Genomic DNA, 21,615 nt, shown 5'->3' with positions numbered 1-21,615 from the left:
ACAGCTGCTGGGCCATTTGGCAAGCTGAACAGGGAGCAAGAGCCTGTACTGGCTGCCGACTTTTGGTGACACCTAGTTTGTCAGACTATCTATCTCAGAAGGGATCTGGAACAGCTTTTATGTTAAAACATCTGTTGTATTTATAAGCCTGCACTGGTGCTTGAAGAGGTGTTTGAAAAATTGTATATGCCATTTTTAGATGAAGTTTGAAAAACCTGGTGTATATCATACAGATCATATACTTCATGTATAATCATAAACATCATGTATCATCATAAAATACTAAACATCATCACACAGCATGTGTATCTCTGCACAATGTCGGGATCAAGGTTATAGATAAAATGGCAGGAGATGGAAAGAAAATAATACTCCCACTTTTATTAAAGATTCAGTGGTCAGTATGTTTGGATATTACTCTTCAAGTAATTAACAGTTGTTTACTCAGAGTGACTTAAGTAATTACTGACAGGTTTTTCTTTTTTATTGTTATAATCTGGTTCTTTTGCCTATCTTAATTACAGAATTTCATGACTTCTTCTTATGAATGATTCAGGTGTTGACTTGCTGGCAGAAAATTTTGGCCAGATTGATAGTGAGAGATTTGCATTTCTTTTAAACTGGATTCCATAAGCCGATCAGAAGAACCTCTCCATAAGCATGCTGAAAGAGAGGTGAAGGCATCCGAACTTTTTTCTCTGGCAAAAACTCTGTAGTGGTAACTGGCGGATTCCGTTTTGCTGCTGCTGCTGTTTGGATGGGAGCTGGTTGCCGATTACAAATCAGAAGCAAGGGGTGCTGTGGGAGAGGGTTTGTTGAAGGTTACACCCGCATTAGCAATTAGTGCCCTGCAGTAGGAGCAGAGCTGTAGCGGCAATTTGCTGGTCCTGCAGACCTAATGTCCACATGAATGTATTTCTGAGGTGTTGGACTAGCTCTGGTTTGGTCCCACGTGCTGCTCGAGTGCCTGGGGTGTGCTCCTGGAGAGCTGCTCCAAGTTTAGTTACACCCTGAAGGAATCCTGTTTGTGGACTCCGAGGCAGCACTGTGCTCTGCTGGAGAGCTGCTGATCTGAACTACAGAGTAGCGTAGACACAGCTGTTAAATGTCTGGTCTTCTCTCTTGAATGAGTATATGGAGACCATAGGAACAGGCTCTTGGAGGAAGTGGCAATACTGTTCTGACTTAGCTAAAATCAAGGTCCACTAATACCTATTAAAAAAAAAATCTTCTAGTGTTGTTGACTTGGCTTCAGATACAGCAGAAAATGAGGAAACTCTTTCTGGGGCTAAAACAAAAAGAAAAAAGGGAATGAGCATTAAAACAAGAGGGTAAGAGGCCGGAAACAGGAGTGCAACTATCTAGGGATAGCTGCAGATACTTTGATATAGCCTACGATGACTAAGCCACTGGATTCAAGAAGTGCCTGCGTATTGAGAACATAAAGCAGTTATAGTCTTATACTAGTATTCTTAAATGTTTTTATTTTAAAAAAATCACTCCACCCACCTTAAAATCAAAATCAAATTACCCAAAATGGAAGTGTTTCCTAAACAGTCTCAGTTGGAGCATGTGCTGCCAAACTGAAGACTTCATACTTAGTGAACTATGTCACAGTGAGTGCGTCAACATAAAGGGGGCAATAAGGAGACTGTAAAGAAAAACTGCTTGAAGAGTTTCTTACACGATGTGTTTAATACAGGCCCATTTTTGAAATGCTGTCACTTAAATAAATTAACAAATTTCTGCTTACTGAGCTATGTTGTTCAGATGTCTCATAAACAACATCAACTCCTACAAACCTAAACAGATTTTTCACAAAGTAAAAGTCTTTAGAGCACTAACACAATTAACTTCGTAAAGTTGTTTTATTGAAGGGGAAAACCCTTTTAAAAAAGTAATTTTTAAGTACTGTGTTGTTTTTTGTATTTAATGTGACAGTCTATCCTATGTTGAGTTTGCAGCCAATAAATTTTTTTTTATTTTAACCTAAATCTGAGATGAAGGAAGCTATAAATGTGGTTTGCTTAACGTGTTCAAGGTATTCTGCATTAATTTGAACATAAGATAGTGTTGGAACTGCACTACCAACCGGAAAACTTCTGAATTCTGTTAAGCGTGTTTTGCTCCTGGTCATAGTGGCTGCTTAAAGTGTACTTTAACAGAGCTTGAACCGATTTGGATTTGTTAGTCTTCCTCTTCTGTCATTTCAGTCTTCTACCCCGATTTGTATTCCTGCCCTCCAGCGCAATGTTACTCAGAAATCTCTCATTCTCTCCACCGTCAGGGCAGTGCCTTTGCTCTTTGGAAACATGTTGTTGCAATTTCTACAAATCGTGGAAGAAAAACACATAATCTTAAAAGCTATTGCTCTGTTCCCTGCATTAAATACTTGTATTTTTACCCTTCTATTTCCATCCCCGCTCATGTAGTTCAGCCCAGACTGACGTACCTTCTGTCATCAGGGGCCTGAGAGTCCTGGTCAGCAGAACAATGTGAAGTCCTGGCAAACTTTCACTGTCATTTTAGGAGAGGATTAGCTCTTTAATTTGTTTTTACATAAATACCGAGACGATCATAGCTTGTATATGTCAGTGCTTGCTGCAATTTTTTTTCCTTAAACACCAACTCAATGAACAGATTTTTACACTTTGTAGCTGCTCAGTCATTTTGTACGGCTTTTTAATCTCTAGAGGCCAGATGGAAGCGTGATCCTTCAGCATTGCTTGTTTTGCATAATGTAGGGATTGGAACTACGTTTGAATAGCACATAGTCGTAGACGTGTAAGTATATAAATATTTTTCTTTTCCATCCATGTATTTTCTCTTCTAATGTTTTGGTTTGGTTTTCTTTAATGACAGCTTTCTACAGGGAAAACTGTCACGAACAAGTAAATGCTATGCCCTGACAGAAGAGTCTTACACAGAAGAAAACAATGATTTTGGTCAAGGAGATTTCAGAGAGAAACTGACACTCACGTGGTAAGTTTCTGAGACAGCCGATGACTTACCTTGGTTTCAGGGCACTGATAAAACTGCTGTCGGACTGATCTGGAATGATGTGGGTTTTTTTTTCCTTCTTCAGAAGCTTTATTTCAAGCTCTCCTAAAATCCTAACTTGGATTTTAGTAGTATTTATGGATTTATTCTCTGCTGTCAGACTGCAATCAATTGATTGAAATCCATAAATAATAAACATCAAGTTTCAATTTAAGATGCAGTAACAAGATGCTATCGGAAGAAGTTTTACGTACTTGAGCAGCTTTTTATAGCTAACTCCCTCCAGAGTCAAATCCTGACTTAGGATTCTTAGCGATGGGAAGCTAATGGCTTTCCCGCATGTTTGTCGAAGCCCATGTGACAAATCCTATACGGCAACTGAAGGAGAGGACACTCGCGCACCTGTTTGTGGAAGGGTTACAAAAAAAGTCCTGCGACATATTTTAGCATCTACCAGTAAGCTGAGCAACTTGACCTGCTTTACCCTTTGTAGGATATATGATATTAAATTAACAAGAAATAGGAGAAAAAAAAAAAGATAGACATACTAACATGAAAAAACACATTTTATTGCACTTAAGTTATAAGAAAATAAAATTTCTAAGTGAATCAAACCATAGACACAATCCCTTTAAAGGTTGTTTTCCTCCATCATGTCAGGTTGTTACATAACTAAATTAACCAACTGGAATCTGATTGTTTTAAATCAGACTATAAATAAAACAAAAACAAAAAAAAAGGAGGAAAAAAGATCGCCTAGGATACAGTGTTAAACCACTTTCACAGTTCAGCTTGAGTTGTGGCTCTTGGAGAATGAGGCAAACCATTTGACTCTCTCGTTTCTCATTTTGTTTGCAAGTGACATCTTTACAAAAACGTAAGTTTTTGCTCTGTCAGTTCCTCCCAGCAATAACTGTAACAGTTGTTTTTTTTCTCAAATACTGTAAAACACTAAGACTGACCAGCAACTTTATTTTCATTTTTGTATTTTATAATATTTTTTAAAAATTTTGTCAGTTTTTTTAATGTATGTTCATTCCATTCACCACAGCCCTCACAAAGAAAAATTTCCCCACAGAACAGGCTGCAATAGCTTTGTTCTAAGGAATGTGTTTTAATTTTTGCCCAGAAAAAAGAAAATAAGCTTTGCACACACACTCAATTCTTTATTTGCAGGCAAACTTCACTCTTAATTGTCTGAAACTCTTCCACTCTCAGCCTCTTAGAGGCACAGTTGGCTCAAGTTTCAGTGGCAAAAAGTCTTTTTCTGTAACCAAACTAGAGCAAATTTGGAATTCAGTCTGGGACTAAAACGTCACAGCAGAAAAAAAAATAAAAAAAAATAATTTGCTTTTCTTTCTTTCATTTAGCAGCATAAATAAGTTTGGCCACTGGGAATACAGTACAGGGGTGGGACAACAATCCCGTAATTGAAGACCTACTTCTAGCACCAGCATTGCGAATTAAATCCATCAGAGGACTCTCAAAACCCAGGACAACTTGCCACCTCAGAGCAACTTATGCGTTGAAGAGTGTAGATGGAAGCAACAGTAAATAGATTAAACAGAGGCTAATACTGTGATTGACATTGGCAATGGTTGGCAAAAAAAAAGAGGAATAAAAGAAAAAAAAGAAAAAGCTCTGATAAAACTGTACAAAACAATTCACAGTAATATTTTAGCTTTTCCACACCAGGAATGGACTCTCTTGTTTTTGTTTCTGTTTGGTTTTTTTCATTGCAGATGCTCTCTAGTTTTTGAAAGTCAACCAGTGACTGCTCGTAGAGGTTGGAAGGGACCTCTGGAGGTTGTCCGGTCCAACCCCCTGCTCAGAGCGGGGCTAAGGGACAGCGCGTTGCTCGGAGGGGCTGCCGGGACCCAGGGTGGCCCAGGGGTGCACGAGCAGGCTCGCCTGTGCAGCTTCTTTCAAGATCTTTGTGGTAAAATAACCTGTTAACAAGAACTGTAACAATTTTTTTTTCACCTCCAAATTGCTCAAGGAGCAGCTGGAGGAAAGTAAAGAAATAATTGCACCTGGTTTCATTTCAAGAGTCGTATTTTTGCAAAGCTGCCCCGGTCAAAAGCATAGCCTTTTTATGTGACGAGACAGCAAATGCCTCTCTTGTCAGTTATAGTTTGTCATCTTTGTCTTCTCCTTCGTAGTCTGTAGGTCTTTAGGATCTGTTGCCCCAAGCCAACATCCTGCACCACCAAGGACAAGGGATTTTTTTTCCTTTTTCTTTTTTTTCTTTTTTCTTTTTTTTTCAGGGGGAGGGAAAGGAGGACATCGTCTACATGTTTGGACAAATTCATCTTTCTGCCCTTCACTTCATATCCACGTCAAAGTCCAACACCAGCAGCTTTGTTTCCTCAGTCCCGTTGCGGCTCCCAACCGCACACACTAGCTTTGTGTTAGAAGCTCTGATCCGCCACACGACGCCTCCGCTTCCCCCGCTCTCCAATGTGACTAGATTTCGGATAAATTCACCCGTTTTCAAGTCCCAAAGTTTTACAGTCCCATCATCTGAGCTGGTAATTACAAAGTTCTTGTTGAACTGTAAACAGGTCACAGCACTCTGATGCTTGTTGGGACCTGTAACAGTAAACCAAAGCGTTTTTATTTGTAATTAGAAAACAATGTCAGACAGGACTGCAGATAAAATAAATACCTAGCTATTTGCACACAGCTTTTTCTACCTAGATGCGTTAACTCAGTTTTGTGCATTAAAAGGTACAGAAGCCTTGCTGTGCTTTCAAAAAGTGAATGCAGGTATAGAAAAATCCCCCAGTATTTCCTTCTTTGTTACAGTGGTCTTGTTCCGTTGTATACAAACAGTAGGGCAAGTGTGCACTTGGACATTCATGACAATGAACTTAACCATCCAGAATGAGGTGACCGCTGTAAGCGTTTGTCTCCAAGTCCCTTTGAAGTGTTACTATGAGATCACTCTATCAGTAAATATTGAGAGTTATATATTGACATATAAATATATACCATTAAAACAGCAGAGTTTGCTTTGCAGTGAAATTTAATTTTCTGCAGCGGTGCTGCATATGATATATGGGAATGCTGTAAGACCTTTTTTGTGGGGGAAGAGAAAACAACACGTTCGTGTGCACAATGCCTGAGTGGCAACTGTCAGAATGGAAATCTTTCTTCTTACTGAAATAAAGAAAACATCTTCCACTCATTTCTCTTGATTTATTGCAACAGACAGTGTACTTTGCCTCCCAATCCAATTAATCAGTAGGCTTTGAAACATCCAAGTGACCCCTAAATAAATACGTTGACTGACTGTTTTGAGATGTCATTTCCTACATATTTCTGTGGCTTATTAGGCTAATACACCCGTAGCAAATTGCTATCAGTCCAGACCATCTGCCTTTCATAATAGGCAAGTGATTTGAATAGATTAGATTAAATACATTTTGTCCTTCTAATTCAGAGAAAGATCATACAGCTGTCATCAGAAAAATACTTAAGTTCTAAGTGGTCCGTGCTTGCTTCTTTGTATGTAATTTTAGAAGTTTTTTATATAGAATCTGCAACGTAGATTACTGCAGGCAGCTTGATTTACATGAAGGTAGTTTAAGCTCACCTTGCAATGTCTGTAAACATTGTCCTGTTTTAATGTCCCAGATTTTGACTGTAGAATCGGCATTCCCAGACACGAGTATATTGTCCTTGAGTTCCATTCCACTTGTGAGAGACTGGTGGCCTGTTAGCGTGTGAATGCAGTTGCCTGTCTCCACATCCCAAACTCGGATGGAAGTGTCAAGAGATCCACTCACCACATGGATACCATCAAACTACAAGAAAGGTAAATCTATTACAAACAATTACATTAGGATCGTGCAATGCTCTGTATGAAGAAGGTTATTAAGCATTTAATTCACTAAATGCAACATTAGATACTATATATTCGGAAGCTGCAAAATAATAATTCAGTCTAAGTAGCGATGGCCATGTTTGATATCAGAGCAGGTGATTCATGGTCAGTGTAATTTCCTGTTGTAGACATGGTCTATGAGGTACGTGGTTCAAGGAGAAGACTCTGAACCATTGGTCTTTTAAATGTAACACAACTCTCTTAAACACAGCAGAATCCTGACTATACTGCAGTGTGCAATAGTAAGAGAATGTTCTTTTCCTAATAAAGACATTAACAAGCCAAAACTGCTTTTCACAAGTCAGAGGGACTTGATGCTGGAGAAGCGTAACAACATTAATTCAGAATCGTCTACACAGAAGCCAAAACACAGGAAAATGGAAGGGATGTAACTGAAAAATGCTGGGTTTAGTCATTTTTATAATCATAATTGTGTGCAGTAAGGAACTTTAATTTCCTAGTTATTGTTGGGAAAGGTATACAGGCTAACACGGATGTCCAAGTTCTTGGATTTTCTGGTCTTACATTATATATAAAGTAAAAAGATGAGATGTATATATAGATACAAAGTAAGAGATGAGACACTTTTGACCAAGAGGACTGAACATGTAGAGAATATAAAGGTGGAAAGTAACTTGAGAGACAGTGACAATGAGGTAAGAGTCCAGAATTCTCAAAAAAGGAAGGAAAAAGAGCAGTAGAATAAAACCAGTGAGCTTCAAGGAGGAATACTTCAATAAATTGAGACTTCCTTCCCATGAGGTTTTTATATATCTATTCTCTGAGGGGAAGAAGAGTTCAGGAGAGTTGGCACTTTCTTAAAGACACAAAATATCCTTGTGTGAAGGAAAGATAGGAAGTGTAGTAAATTACCAAGACTCACTTGGCTAAAGCACAAGGAATTGTACAAAAAGTAGAAACTAGATCAATAGATGTGTTTAAAAGAGCACACTGGGACAAAATCAGAAAGGCAGGGCACAAAACAAGACAAAACTAGCAAGAGCCGTTAAGGATGATAAAACACTATTCTGTAAAACAAAAACAAGAGGAAGGCCAAAATAAAAAAGCTCATTTATGCTCAGTGGGAAGGAAACACCAAGTGAGGCCAGCTATTTAACTTTCTTTTGTTTCAGTCCTCAGCCATCTGAGTGTAGGCTCACAGCACGAACACCACTGACAACTGAGTACAAGCTTTTGCTAGAATGGGGAGAAAAACACATAAGGCAAGTTGTTTTAAGACAATCTCGGAGACATCTGCTGCTATCTTTGAGAACCCATGGAAGACAGACAAGGTTTCAGATGGCAGATACAATTCCTTTCTTTATTGAAGGAGATGATGATGGGAGATGGGGAATTATGGATCGGTCAGTCTGACTTCAGTTTCCAGAAGGAACTAACAAATAATCAATCTGGTTGTAAGCCCTCAGCAATGCGGTAAGTAGCAGCAAACAGATTTGTGGGAAAATGATCTTAACCGATACGATTTTTTTTCTGTGACAGGGTAAAAAGCCGTGTGAAACAGATGATGTCTTGGTTGTATTTTCACAAAGGGGGAGGCAAATTTGATGCAGGGATACTATCCTGTTCAGAACTTTGCTCACAGCATTATTAGAGATATCAGAAAGAGTTCCGGGGGGGTCTGGCATTTAGTATTTTCATTAGGATTGGGCGACATTTGAAATGGTAGAACTGACCCAAAGCAAAGAGTGTAAAAGTCAAGAGAAAATTGTGAAGATCTGAGCTCGGCAGGGAATGAATGAAGGTGCAGCTGCAGCCTGGGAGAATGATGGCTGAGCAGGAGTCTTTGTTACAGCTAGGGCAATCCGACACTACTTGTCCATGTGGACTGACTGGTATCTCATAATGGTGAAGAACGAACCCAATTAAGGGAACTCAACTATCTGAGACTGCTTCTTTTTATAAAACCTGCAGAAAACTAACATCTTGGATCTCTACAGTCAAACATGGTTGAGCATGACACCTAGGTTCAAAAGAATGTATAGAGCGACTGGCACATACAGACTGCTTATCTGCTGTATACGTTGCATTTCTGGTGAAAATATAGTGAAAAAAGACACTCTAGTATCTGAAATAGGGGTATGCTATATAAAGGCATGTAAAATAGCTTTTCACTTCTAGTAAGCATTGATAAGACTTTGACTGGAATTTGGCATCCTGTTTTGGGCTTTCAAAAGAGGATGTGAATGAATTTGAGTTCAGATAAAAGGATGAGAAGTGCTAAGTAGCCTAGCAGACTTGTTGGGTGAAAACACTACAGAATGTTTTTCTTTCCTAAACAGAACTAAACCAGATTGATGTAACAAATTTTGAATTCCGCTCCGCCCCGACAAATTACTTGTATTCCATATACATAAGCTTTAAGGCTGAGCATCAAGACAAACTTTACTCTGATATTGCCACAGTCAAACAGACAACGGTTTGGATCAGTGGTTGAGCTGTTATCCATGGACCCTGAAAATCTGTGGATTACTTCAAAGGTAGCTAAGGAAGAGGCGACTAAGAAAACGCAACATGGTCAGTAGTCTTCGATTGCTGCTTAAGGATCTCTATGTTAGGGGTCTACAAATGGGGAAGTACCGAGGTACGATAGAACCTGCCATGGAGCGGGGACAGGGAGGACAGGCTGGTTGTTCGGCCTGATTATTCTATTTATGGGAGTTCTGCTGTTTTGCGCTATTTTGTGCCAAAGGGCAGGAGCTCACCATACACTTTTAAAGACACTTTCTGTCCTAAAACTGTAAGCACCTGTAGCTTCCTGCCCCCCAGAAATTTGTTTTAGAATACCAAGTTCCATTTACAGGGTGTAAATAGTATGAGTGTGCGTAACGTAAACCCAACTATTTGAACCATTATTACTACAGTATCAGAGACACATGAATATTCGTAAGCCAAAACAAGAGCCACTGGTGAGGATAAGGCAGATAACATACACTGTTCCCAAACTGCCCTAGATGAAATACAACCTTCAGAGTATTTTTAAGAGAGAGGTAGGTAGTACAGCATTTTTAACTTGCTTGCTGCTTGTCTAGAGACTCCTCCTCAACACATGAATTTAAGAGAAGGGCTGGAGATTTCTGATAATTTTACTACATATTTTGGGAAAGGGAACGAACTAGGTATCTTGTTTATATGTAATCTATTATGGTAAGAGATACCTTATGATGAAAGCATTTATGAAAAATGTCTCTAGCACCAAGCTTCACTTTCTGAGCCACAAACCAGAGTAGTTACATGCCGAATGTGATTTCCTGATTTTGAACTGTCTTTGTTAATTTCTTTTTCAAGTCCTGCCAGATTGTGGTGAGAACAGGCACAAGCATGAAATTAATTTCTTTCGCCTTTCAACGCCTGGAAGTGATGCTTTGACTCTATGAGTGAACAAGATGATCTTTTGGGTTAGTAAAGGTAAGAAGCATCTACATGAGGTCCATGTGTATTTTTGCCAGCACAGTTCTGATGAGCAGTCGGGTGACTGGTAGGCAATAGAGCCACGCCGCAGAGCAGTACCGTAATAACCTGCATCTACAATAACATGTCCCTGGTGACAAAGCCTCACAGTTGTAGATCTGGCCTCTACTCAGAGAAGAGGAAGTAGAAGGCTGGAGATTTACATCGGGGCATTAAAACTTTAGGTTCAGCCTTACTGTGAATTACAGTTTGGAACAGGAAGATGGGACTACAAAATAAGGATAAACAGTTCTGCATAATTCAGAACATTAATCCAGTGGGGTTTTTAGCGCATTTTCAACTACTGTATCATCTGATTTATTTAAAATAGTAACATTGGAATTTATTTGGGGAAACCAAAACCATAGCTCCAAAACACATGCAAGATTTCAAAAAAACCTCTAACCAAACAACCCAAAAACCCAGAAAACGACTTACCTTGCTGGTATATAGATTTGGGCTTTATTGTACTGTGTGCTTTTAAAAAAAAAGGCTCCTTTAAAAAAATCTCAGTCTCTAAATTAAGACAACATGTAACTAGTGTAACAAAATGAAAGAGGGGAAATATCACAGATGCCTCTATATTCTTGTGGCCTGTGTAATTTTGAAGCACATACTACAATTTAATAAACAAGGTGAAATAAACCGACTTTAAATGTTACTTAAGGAAACTAAAGCAGCAGATGAAAATCACATACCTGTAATGAGTAGACTCTGTTAGTATGCCCTTGCAGCGTGTGCAGACAGGTCTCTGTCTCCGGATCCCACACTTTGACCATAAAATCATATGCACCACTTACAACCCTTCTGCCATCATATTGAACGCACCGAACTGCAGCTACGTGGCCCATCAGAACGTGTAAACACTGGCCCGTCTCTATGTCCCAAACTCTCAGTGTAGCATCTCGAGAACCACTGACCACTCTGGAGGAACAAGAAAACCCCTCCTGTACTTAGCATTGGACATAAAAGTAGCAGAACAATTAGACTTGGGTATAAATCAGCTGTGAGTTTTAATTTGGGACATTAGTCCACTAGCCACCAAAGATCTGATTTGTCATGACATTTTATTAGGGTTGCAAATGACTTGAGTGTTTTTCTTCCTTGCTCTACTCACCTCCTCAGGATCTGTTTATTTGATGTAATTACCAATCAGTATTTAAAAAGGCACTTCACTCCTGAATAGCAAAATGATGCCATGAGAAATTATGTGGACTGTTTTCTCTATCTGTGAAAGCTTATGAATATGCTGAGCTCAAGCCAGTGCTACGAGCATTCTGTTTTAATGACTGTTTTATAACCAATTATAACAATTAAACAAAGAAGATCTTTAGACGTTTTACTTTTAGTAAAGTAACAGTTATTCTGCTTGGTTTTTTTCAGTTTATACTTTTAAAAGCTTTTTTAGGCAAGAAGAGAAATGAGAAGGAATTAATATTAATGGAATTGATAAAGAAAAACCTCGTAATTCTTCAAAAAAGAAGAAATGCAACCAACGGGCACTCTGTCAACAGCTCCATACCACAGCCAAGTAAAAGAGCTTTGCCAATGTTTGTTGAATCAACACATGGTTTACTATTGCAGAAATGATGATACAATCAGTTAAAATTTTAAGAAAATACTGCAGTGACAATACTTAAAAAGTTCTGTAAAATGAGTAAAAGTTTGTAGCATTGACAAAAAGGAGAAATTATTCAGAGTGTGGGAGACTGGATCATAGCATAACAAAGAATTAGTTTTGAAATAACATAGAATGCGACTTTATAAAGTACATGACTCAATTTTCTGTTCTTTAATTAGTACTCTTACGCTTTTGCTGCTATTAATCATCTCCTCCCTTGTGTTGATTTATGTAGTTTAGTGTGCGTAGCTTTGCCCGATTTGTATTTGGGTATTGTGGGATGTATTGTGGGATGGGGTACCCACATTTAACAGGCATTTTCTGCGAACACAAGTGTGTATTACAAGCCAAACCGTGGCTGTAGCTTTGGACAAAGCCTTACCTTTTCTCATGGAGATGCATGCAGCGCACGGTGGAGGTGTGTCCGTACAAGGTGTGTATGCACTCTCCAGTCTCAGCGTTCCAGACTTTCAACGTTCGGTCTGTAGATCCGCTGATGATGATATTGTCCCTCATCTGTGATGACCAGACTCCGCCTGTGTGCCCCACCAGTGTTCTCAAACACTGAAAAGAAATATTTTGCCTAGTTACCCTTTTGACAGAGTTGAATGGAAACTTAGGAGGTAACAGTAGTCTCTCATAGCAAGAGCTGGAAGACCCCTGGAGACTGCTTTGTGGCTGAAGTAAAAAATCCCACCTTTTAGAAAATACTCATTGAATTTCTCTCTCCATTGTCTCCATTACACTTCGACTATAAAGAATTTTCCCTATGATCTTCCCCTTGATAAACTAAACTGTCTTTCCAAATTTCTCAATACAGGGCATGTTTTACAGCCTTGAGTAATTTTCCTGGCATTTTTCTGAGTCACTGCAGGTTTTCCAATAGCTTTTTGAAGCATAAGTGTTAGAACTGGAGAGAGCATTCATTTAGTAGTTTTACCACCACTCTATAAACCATATACTCTTATTTTATTCTTCTGTTTGTTTATCCAAGAAACATCACATTCTGTAAAGCCATAGCTACAGCATCAATACTGCAAAATCATGTTTCAAACCTTTTTCAGACTTTACTGTTGCCCAGGAGAGAATCCCACGCTACATAAGCACAGCCTACTACCTTCTTTGATCACAAATGTATGACACGATTTCGCACCATGTAGAGACAGCGTTTGCTCACACCTACTTCTATAAAACCTCCGTCACTCTGGAACAATGATTTGTCTCCGTCTCTCAGCCTGTATTCCTTACAAGTAACAACTATATATGCTTTCTCACCAGGCAGCAATAAGTGCTAATTAGCACAGGCAAGAAGAGATCCTTGCAAGACCCCTCTCGAAAGATACTCCATGAAGATTCTGCATTTACATTAACAACATGATCTCTATAATTACCCACTTTCTAACCCATTTAAATACATGCCATGTTGATTTTTGCGTTGCTCTATTTTCTTCAACCGTGTCATGGGGATACAGTCTTGCAGTGCACATAGCCATCTATTTCTGCACTATTATTTTTATCAGTCAAACCTGTAACCATGAGAAAAGAGGTCAAGACAGTTCGATGATCTCTTTTTCTGTAATCTAATGCTAAGTGGCATTAATTGCCATGGCCTTCCTTTAACTGTTAGTTGACTCCTATTGACAGTCCAGTATTTTTTTATCTGAGATAATGTATCCTAAACAGGCAGTCTTTCAGTTTACTCCATTTAAATATTGACACATTCTAGCTTTCTGGCCATCCTTTGGATCTTCTCCTTGTGCTCACAGCTTTTGAAAAAAAACCCACCAATTTTACCCCATGGGTTACTTTAGAAAAAAAAAATCATCAAATACAGATTATCTGGATGAATGGTAATAAGAAAATCCAAACTTTGGTAGTTGTTGTTTAACATCCTTGTGAGTTTCTACTGATATGAAGTGTTCTGTTATCACTGCATGCTGTATTTCCATCACATGAATTTTCTCCCAAAATAAGTATTTTTTCTGCATCAGTGATAGTAAACTAATTTCTGTTGTTAATATCCTGGTCTTTCTAACATACTTGAAAATGCCTTGCTTTTTTTTGCTGTACATAGATTTCCTGTTCTTTAACTTTTTTTTTTACCAGTCTTCTGCAATTCCTGGCTCCTAGCTTAATTCACTGCTATCAAATCCATCTTTTTCAGTTCATAGCTGTTATTCACTTTTACAGTTCCCTTTTTTTTTTTTTAAATTTCAACCAATTTGCTCATATTTTAAGAAATCATCCTTCTAAAGCAGTAAGAACACAGAATCCTTATTTTGGGCTTTACAGCTGTCAAGGGAATTATTTAGTCATGTTCATTTGCACAAACCAACCTTTAGGGTTTTTTTTATTTTATTAATTCTTCAGCATCAGTAAGCATGAGGGCTGATACAGCACTCTTCCATCCTTCATATACAATTTCTGGCTCTCTTAAAGGTTTGGGATAAATAGCCACACTACAGGATTTGTAATTACTTTCAGAAAGTTACTGAACAGTAATTTTTAAGTCATGCTACTATGATCAATTTTATATATTTAAAGGAACATTTTGCTTTTGAGAGGGTAGTATGTACAAAGGAAGTATTTTTCATTTGAGTTTAGGCTGCCCTTTTCAATTAAAAAATGTAAATTTCAAGATGGGTTCCTTCATTAGACAGTTTGTTGTAGGGAAGCCAACAGGGGCAGGGTGAGGCTGCCTATTGCTTTGAATTTCATTCTTCCCCACAGTAGTATTTACAGTCCCATCAAGGATCTTCTAGGCATGCAAAGACAAATGCTTAATACATTCAGCTTCAACATTATAAAGCGGATGCCTTTTACATCTTAAACATGTTATCCCCAACAGCTGTCCTGTTGTTCACCTAACTGTATCATTAAAACACAACTAAGAGCACAAACCACTAGTAGGCTAGAAGGAAAAAGTACTGTTTCCCTGAGGCTTTCCTATATCCTTGCAGCATGGTCAGTCAGTCACCTTAAAACAAAAAAAATCTGTGTGCCGAGTAGCTGTGATGTTCTAACATGAGTGAAATGTTCAGTACTGTCTTTTTGATTGCACATATTGTTTTGCTTCTCTAAGCCAAAATTATATTATTGAAGCTTATTAAATTCCTGCCTGAGCTGGATCTAATTTAATAGGAAATATTTAAACGTAAAGCAAGTTACTTTTTTTTTTTTGAGTGGCTCAGCAATATAGTAGCTTAGAAAGAAAAACAAACTCTGTATTTGAAATCAGAGCCAGTAAAATGAACACCCCATTTCAATAACTTGAAAACAACAGAAAGAATGCTAGGAAACAAGTGAGAAAGGGAGATCCAGAGGGGTAAAAGCAGGCTAAATTAAGCTTTAAGGAAGATAAAGTAACGTATCTGTCCAAATTCTTTAGAATCCATGTCACAAGCGACTCCACAAGAACAGCAGAATTGCCAAGAGAACAAGGATATATGCCAATGGTAACATGAGCAGCATTGCAATTTCACATCAAAGTGACTTTTTTTGAACTAGACTAGTTTCTGTGTAGGAAAAGATGAGCCAAATGTTTACCAGTACTTTTTTCGATTCTTGCACCAGACGGCACTAAAGACCACCCACCCTGCAGTGCGGTCTGATGGCACAGCAGCATTTCCGACATACCAGTGCTCTACCTGGAGCTCGCTTCCTAAGGAATTCAGCAAAATAACCGACTGACTTACCTTGCCTGTAACCGCTGACCACACTTTCAGTGTGTTGTCATCAGAGCCGCTCACTATTCGGTTCCCGCAGAACTGAAGGCATGTGATCACGTGGTCATCATGGCCTTTGAGCACCTGACGATAAAGAACATAAAAACGTACAGTCACAATTTAACACAGGAGATTAGAGAGAAGCAGGAGAAACAAAGTGCTCTTTTGATTCATAAATTATAAAATGCTAGAGTTGCTTCAATAATAATAAGGCCCCTTAATCCCGGTGTCAAGTCTGATTTACCGCCAGCTGGGACCAAAGAAGGTATTTTCCTTCTTCCATGGAGCAATACTGCATTGCTTAGCAAGCACACGGCAGTTACTGTAAGCCTCCTAAAAGTACCAGGAAAAATCACTAATAAAAGTGGGCTGAATTAGTAACTGGACATTGCTCAATTCCTCTGCAGTTATTGCATCTCTCTATTTTTCAGTTGAGTTACTTTTACCTTTTAAGACTTGTTTCAATCTTGAACAAAAAGGATGGGGTTGTATTATTTACTGCATATTTGTATTGTGGTGGTCAAGGCTGACTATATCTATTTTTTTTTCCTTACCAGCCAAGCACTGTAATCTACTAAATGCCAGGCAGCGCCAAAGTAAAAAAACTAGAAAACCGTTAACTCAATTAAATACAAACAAAAGCGGTAATTTAATGTGCTGGAAACATGGACTGGAACATTGCTTTATAGAGCTGTGATTTTCAGTGCTTGATTTTGGAAAAACTGCAATTCAGTATATTTTACTGCAATACAGCAAAAAAAAAAATCCTTATCAGAATACATAGCATGGGGAATTTTTTATTTAAGATATCTGAATACTTCTGAAGATGTTCATCGAAATGAAATGGGCATTTGGATAATGCCTGAGGCTGTAATTTTAATAATAATTCCAAGATAGCTTGATGTGGTGTATGAAGGCAAGAAATACAGAGCCGTTGCCAGAGATGTACATAAGTCACGGCCAAATAAACAGCAGGATATAGCCATAGGTTTTCCATGGGAATTCTTTTGTTCTTATTTTTATTATTTTGTTGTACAGTAATCAAGAAAACAGGCAAATTGCCTTAAAACCTTAAAAGGCTATGAATATGGGTTTTCTTCATGTTTCTGACTGCTTGTTCAAGACCAGGTTTGATTAGACAGTTGCTATTTTATTTTACAGAAGGTTTGAAGTACTGCTTCATATCTTCATACTGGAAAAGATGTAATGCTAACGTATCAGTCATTAAAGAATTTTAGTATTTTAAAAAACAAAATCTTAACACGGAATGAAGTTATTGCCTTGTGCTGCTCGATTTAGAAGATTATGTATAAAAATAAAGCATGAAATGATCACAGAATAGTTGTGGAGTATTTTTATGTTGCGACGTGGCCCAGCTCTACAAATACATACACATATATATGTATTTATATATTATATGTGTGTGTATGTTTAATTTTAAATACAAGTATTTCCAATCAAGTTTCTGAGATTCTCTGTCTCAAAGAGACTGCCATATTTATAGGAATTCATGAAATTGTACAGAAATTTTTAGAACAGCAATGAAAGAATTCTGCTGTATGAAGAATCACATTTTGATTTGCTAATATGGTGCTCAGAAACTAATTTAAACCCAAGGTAAGCTAAAATACAATTTTTTTTTTCTGTAACAATACATTGCTTTTTGTGGAAGGATAGTCTGGATTGTCCGAAGAGAAAAAAACAAACCTACAAGTTGATCCTGCTTTGTTCATGGCACCACGCACACAGCTCAGAAACTTACCTTAGGCGATTTAAGTTCTCCTCGCCGCCAGTTGGTATCAATCCTGTGTTGTCTAATGTAGGCGCTTTTCCACGGACTGTGTATAAAGCCTGGTTTTATTACTTTCCTCCTCTTGATATGTAATGGTTCGTCAATCCCTAAAATGAATTTTTAAAAAAGGGGGGAGGGGAAGAGATGAGGCCACCCCAAATAAAACAACTTCTCTCCCTCCCAAACCTTCACAGTGATCTCTGACATTAAACACTGCATTGACGTAACAACCTCCCGCATGCCAATATTTGCATTGCGTGTCAGTGACACCGCCCTGCTCCTCGGCTCTTTGTACTACATCTTTCCTTGTCGTTTAAGCATAATCATTACCGTAATCGTGGCTGAAAATGCTCTAGTTCATCACTCCTTGCTGGCAACCTATTAGCTTGTTCTGAATCCCCCTTTCTGAGGCAACGTAGCAGAATATTGTCTTTTTCAAATGGGTATCGTCCAACAAACCCCATCATAACCACGCATGCGCTCATTTTGGAACCCTTCAAAAAGTAAACCTTTCTGTCTGCAGCCCTCCTCTCTGGTCACCCATTTTCATTACCTTTAAGTTCACTGTGACTCTTGGTATTAGTGAGCTTTTAATTCTTTTCTTGATTTCTTGAAAGGCTGTGTGCTTTTGGCATTATCCTCTCCTGGCTGGAATTTAAGCATAGCTATGCACTTTCTGAATTGACGCTTAAGCGGTAGTGCTTTCTTTTAGCCTTGCTACTACAGATATATCTTTTTTTTTTTTTTACAATTCTCTCACCCATCTCTCTTTTCTATGCAGCTCCTTTCTCCACCGCATCTCATTATGAGCAAGAGTCTTGTCTCTTGCCAGTATCCGGATTTCACTCTTCTGCTTTTAGCCCCTTCCCTGGTGTCTCTATCTGCAAGCCTTGAACTAACTGCTCCTTCATATTACTGCGCACCTCACTAAGCCTAAGCAGTCTACAATATTGCTTTCTTTGTCTGTGCTCCCATGCCTGGCCATATTTATTTTTACTTCTAAGATCACAAATGTAGGCTCATTCCCCTCTCAACCTTGTTTTTTCTCATTCTGTCCTCTTAACGCATTTTCACTGAAATTTGTAAGAGGAGAATCTTTAGAGAAGATTTAAGAGGTTAGACACCTGGTTTCCACTGCGAAAGAAAAGTAATTAATTTAGGTGCCTTTACAAACAGCCAGCTACATTCACATTGTCGTGTTTTTTAAAGCGTTTGCATCAACCTCTCACAAGTTCTTGTCTCCACACTCCAAGGCAGCCTGGACAGGTCCCCGTGTTTGCCCCTGTCCAAGAGGGACACTGCTCTGAGATCACTTGCATGTGCTCTGCCCCCCAGAACAGACTCCTTGTCCACATAATTCTCCTTAAAAATAAAAACTTACACTCTTCATGTGCTCCAATATGTGGCTACTTTCCTGGGAGCCTTTTTTGCCCATTCCTATTACTGCTGAACCACCATATCTTCTTGATTTGGCACAAGCAGGCGATATCCGTGTGGCTTATGGATTGTGTGTCCCTCTCTAAGCAATCAAGTTAGCACCTCCTCCCCCTACCATGTGCCATTGTTAATTTTCCTACAAATGACGTGAGATTACAGCATCCCTTCTACCCGACCACTGAAACAGTTTTTCCTCCATGTTATTTATAAACTGCAAGCCTATACTCCTATCATTTTTACATCTCGGCTCTTATCTGCTGTGGTTGTATTTTGAATAAAAATAATCCTTAAAAAGCAAAAATAATTGTATTTTAAAAACATGCACCTAGTACACTTTATCAATAGGATGTTCAAACTTCACTCTAGTTTCATTTCTAGTACTCCATGGATTATTTCTGCTTCTTACTTTCAACAGAGATACACACCACGTAGTTCAAAGCATCACCAGCAGTAAATTTAAAGTCACCCGAATTGCCTTCATAAAACTTTAAGCTTATTATGTAAATGAACTGCACTTTTTACGACAGCAACACTTTGACTATTACATCCATCTTTTTGCTCAGCCTTACCCTCCTCTTTGCATTTCTCTCTCCAGAGAAGATTATCTTCAGCCAGAATTCTCCAGTAACGGCACGTCTGGGCTGCCTGCAGAAGGTCCCTGGGTTCCAGGAATGACAGCACGTACAGTGCCAGCTGTAAAAAAAGAACAGGACAGTGTATTCTCGGCATTGCTTTTGAAAGGAAAAGTGAAGTAACTCCAAGTATTATCACACATCAGGGGCTGAAATACAGAAAATTGAAACAATAAATTATTAAACAATCTCAGAATCTTAACAGAACTACAGTTTATTCCAGTGGGTACATGAAACTATAACAACAATCATCTTAAGTAACTAAATCCATACACATCACATCAGAAATGATTCTTGTATTTGCAAGAGAGCAGATGTCAGCTGAAATCACTACTATCTTTTTTAAAATGTAGTCGACAGTACTTTGAATCATTAACAGAACTGTTACGAAAATAATTATGCCGATGTTATTTTAGCTAAGAGGTATACCAAAAGTTATTTTGAGAGTTTAGCTAGAAAATACAACACTCGCCATGTGAGCAAATGGGAAAGTATGTTGCGATGAGTAACGTCACTCAGTAAGCCTGAATCCAGAAAAAGTAAATGCTACGTACACTTGAGTTCAAAAGCACTCTGCAGCTATAGGGAATGCAGCATACCTATCGCTCATTTTCTGATTAGACTGCAAACACACTCCTCACTGGTGTTGCGGGGAGTTTTACGGACTGGGATGAAGGAGGACTGAAATATGTAGCTTCGATACTGTACACAGTATGTTACCAAAAACATATGGGAAATCCCAATAAGCACCAGAAGACAAACAGAAGATGAACTTTTCCATGTGACAAAATTAAAGGTTATTGGGAGAATTCAGACCTCAGTTGACTGAGCTAAGCCATATAATGACCACGATAAAACCCCCAAAATATCCACAAATATCTTCATATGTATTGAAGTCTTAAGCGGGGACAGAGGCATCTAAAACACAATCCAAAATCAGGGACAGCTATCCTTAAAGGGTACGATGACCAAGTACAGCTTTTCTCCTTGACAGCAACAATGCATCTCCCCAGTCATGGGAAATAGAAGTACAAGAGACAGGAAAGTCTCTTCCATGGCTAAAAACTCTGCAGAAAGAACAATATTGATAAAAAGTGATGCAGAAAACTACTTACATGCTGAAACAGTGAGGTCTTTGTCAGTAACTAATAGATGCAAAAGTTGTCAGGGAAATCAGATCATCCACTTCTGCTTCACATATATTTTTGTGTTTAGGATTTTTTATTTATTTTTTAGCTGGAGTTATGAAGTATATAAATAGAATCTGCCCTTCAAAGCAGCACAGACTGAAATTGAGTAAGGAAGTCATAACCATAGGCTGTTGACCTCAGCAGATTTTTGACCTTATTATGTGAGAAATGTTTACTTTCAATAATCTAAACCAGCCAGTGACTGAGCAGGAAATAAAAATTCAGTACGCCAGAACCATTTGCATTTTGACTGCACGCACGCCTTGTTTGCAAGTCATCACCTGCAGCTCACGTCAAGCACGTAGGGGACTCCCCACATTTGAGGGACCTGTGACTTAAGTTATGCATTAGATCCCGTATGCACCTCAGGCCATAAACCTGAGGAATCTTCCTTCTGTCCCTACTCAGGGAGTCAGCATTTAGGATCTGGTGTAAGGCTCTCTCTAAGAGCGACAACTGTACCCGTCCTTTTAGACTTTCCGTCTTAATTCCTGGTATGTAAAATTATTTCAGAAGTGCTGTTTCCTAACACACATCAGATAGTCCTGCATGCGGCAAGACTCAAACATGAAAGAGATCCTTTCCATTTTTGCTGGATGTTCCTTAACTGACAGCAATTTGTTTAAATATCACTTGTCCTATCTATACAGATATGGACGCTTGCTAAGATGGCGTTAGTTGAAACCTGGGAGCCAACTGACTCTAAAACAGGTTACATATGGGTGCATTTATTTTAGACTGTATTTATCTAAATAGTCATCAAGGGTCAACTCAGCCCACAGTTGACTCTAAGATTAGCAGTGCATAAAAGATGACGTCCATTTGTCTCAGCTCATGGATCTAGTTATAAGAAAACTTCAG

General features: G+C 38.6%; 1 protein-coding gene across 2 annotated transcripts in view; it reads right to left on the bottom strand.

Moving 5' to 3' along the window:
- Positions 1-3,548: 3,548 nt before the first annotated feature.
- Positions 3,549-21,615, bottom strand: part of FBXW7 (F-box and WD repeat domain containing 7) — a 188,283-nt gene continuing 170,216 nt past the window's right edge. For both annotated transcript variants that reach the window (XM_075149497.1, XM_075149498.1), the window contains 7 exons: positions 19,502-19,625; positions 17,466-17,602; positions 15,674-15,787; positions 12,361-12,542; positions 11,056-11,281; positions 6,599-6,809; positions 3,549-5,592 (listed from right to left, as the gene is read on the bottom strand). In XM_075149497.1, the coding sequence (XP_075005598.1) occupies positions 5,324-5,592; positions 6,599-6,809; positions 11,056-11,281; positions 12,361-12,542; positions 15,674-15,787; positions 17,466-17,602; positions 19,502-19,625 (1,263 nt within the window). In that variant the 3' untranslated portion in view covers positions 3,549-5,323. The remainder of the gene's footprint in view (positions 5,593-6,598; positions 6,810-11,055; positions 11,282-12,360; positions 12,543-15,673; positions 15,788-17,465; positions 17,603-19,501; positions 19,626-21,615) is intronic.

This window comes from Calonectris borealis, chromosome 4 (genome assembly GCF_964195595.1).
Source record: "Calonectris borealis chromosome 4, bCalBor7.hap1.2, whole genome shotgun sequence".
In the NCBI taxonomy this organism is placed as follows: Eukaryota; Metazoa; Chordata; class Aves; order Procellariiformes; family Procellariidae; genus Calonectris; species Calonectris borealis.
The sequence above is the reverse complement of the archived record's forward strand: the minus strand, read 5'-3'. Positions and strand labels throughout refer to the sequence as shown.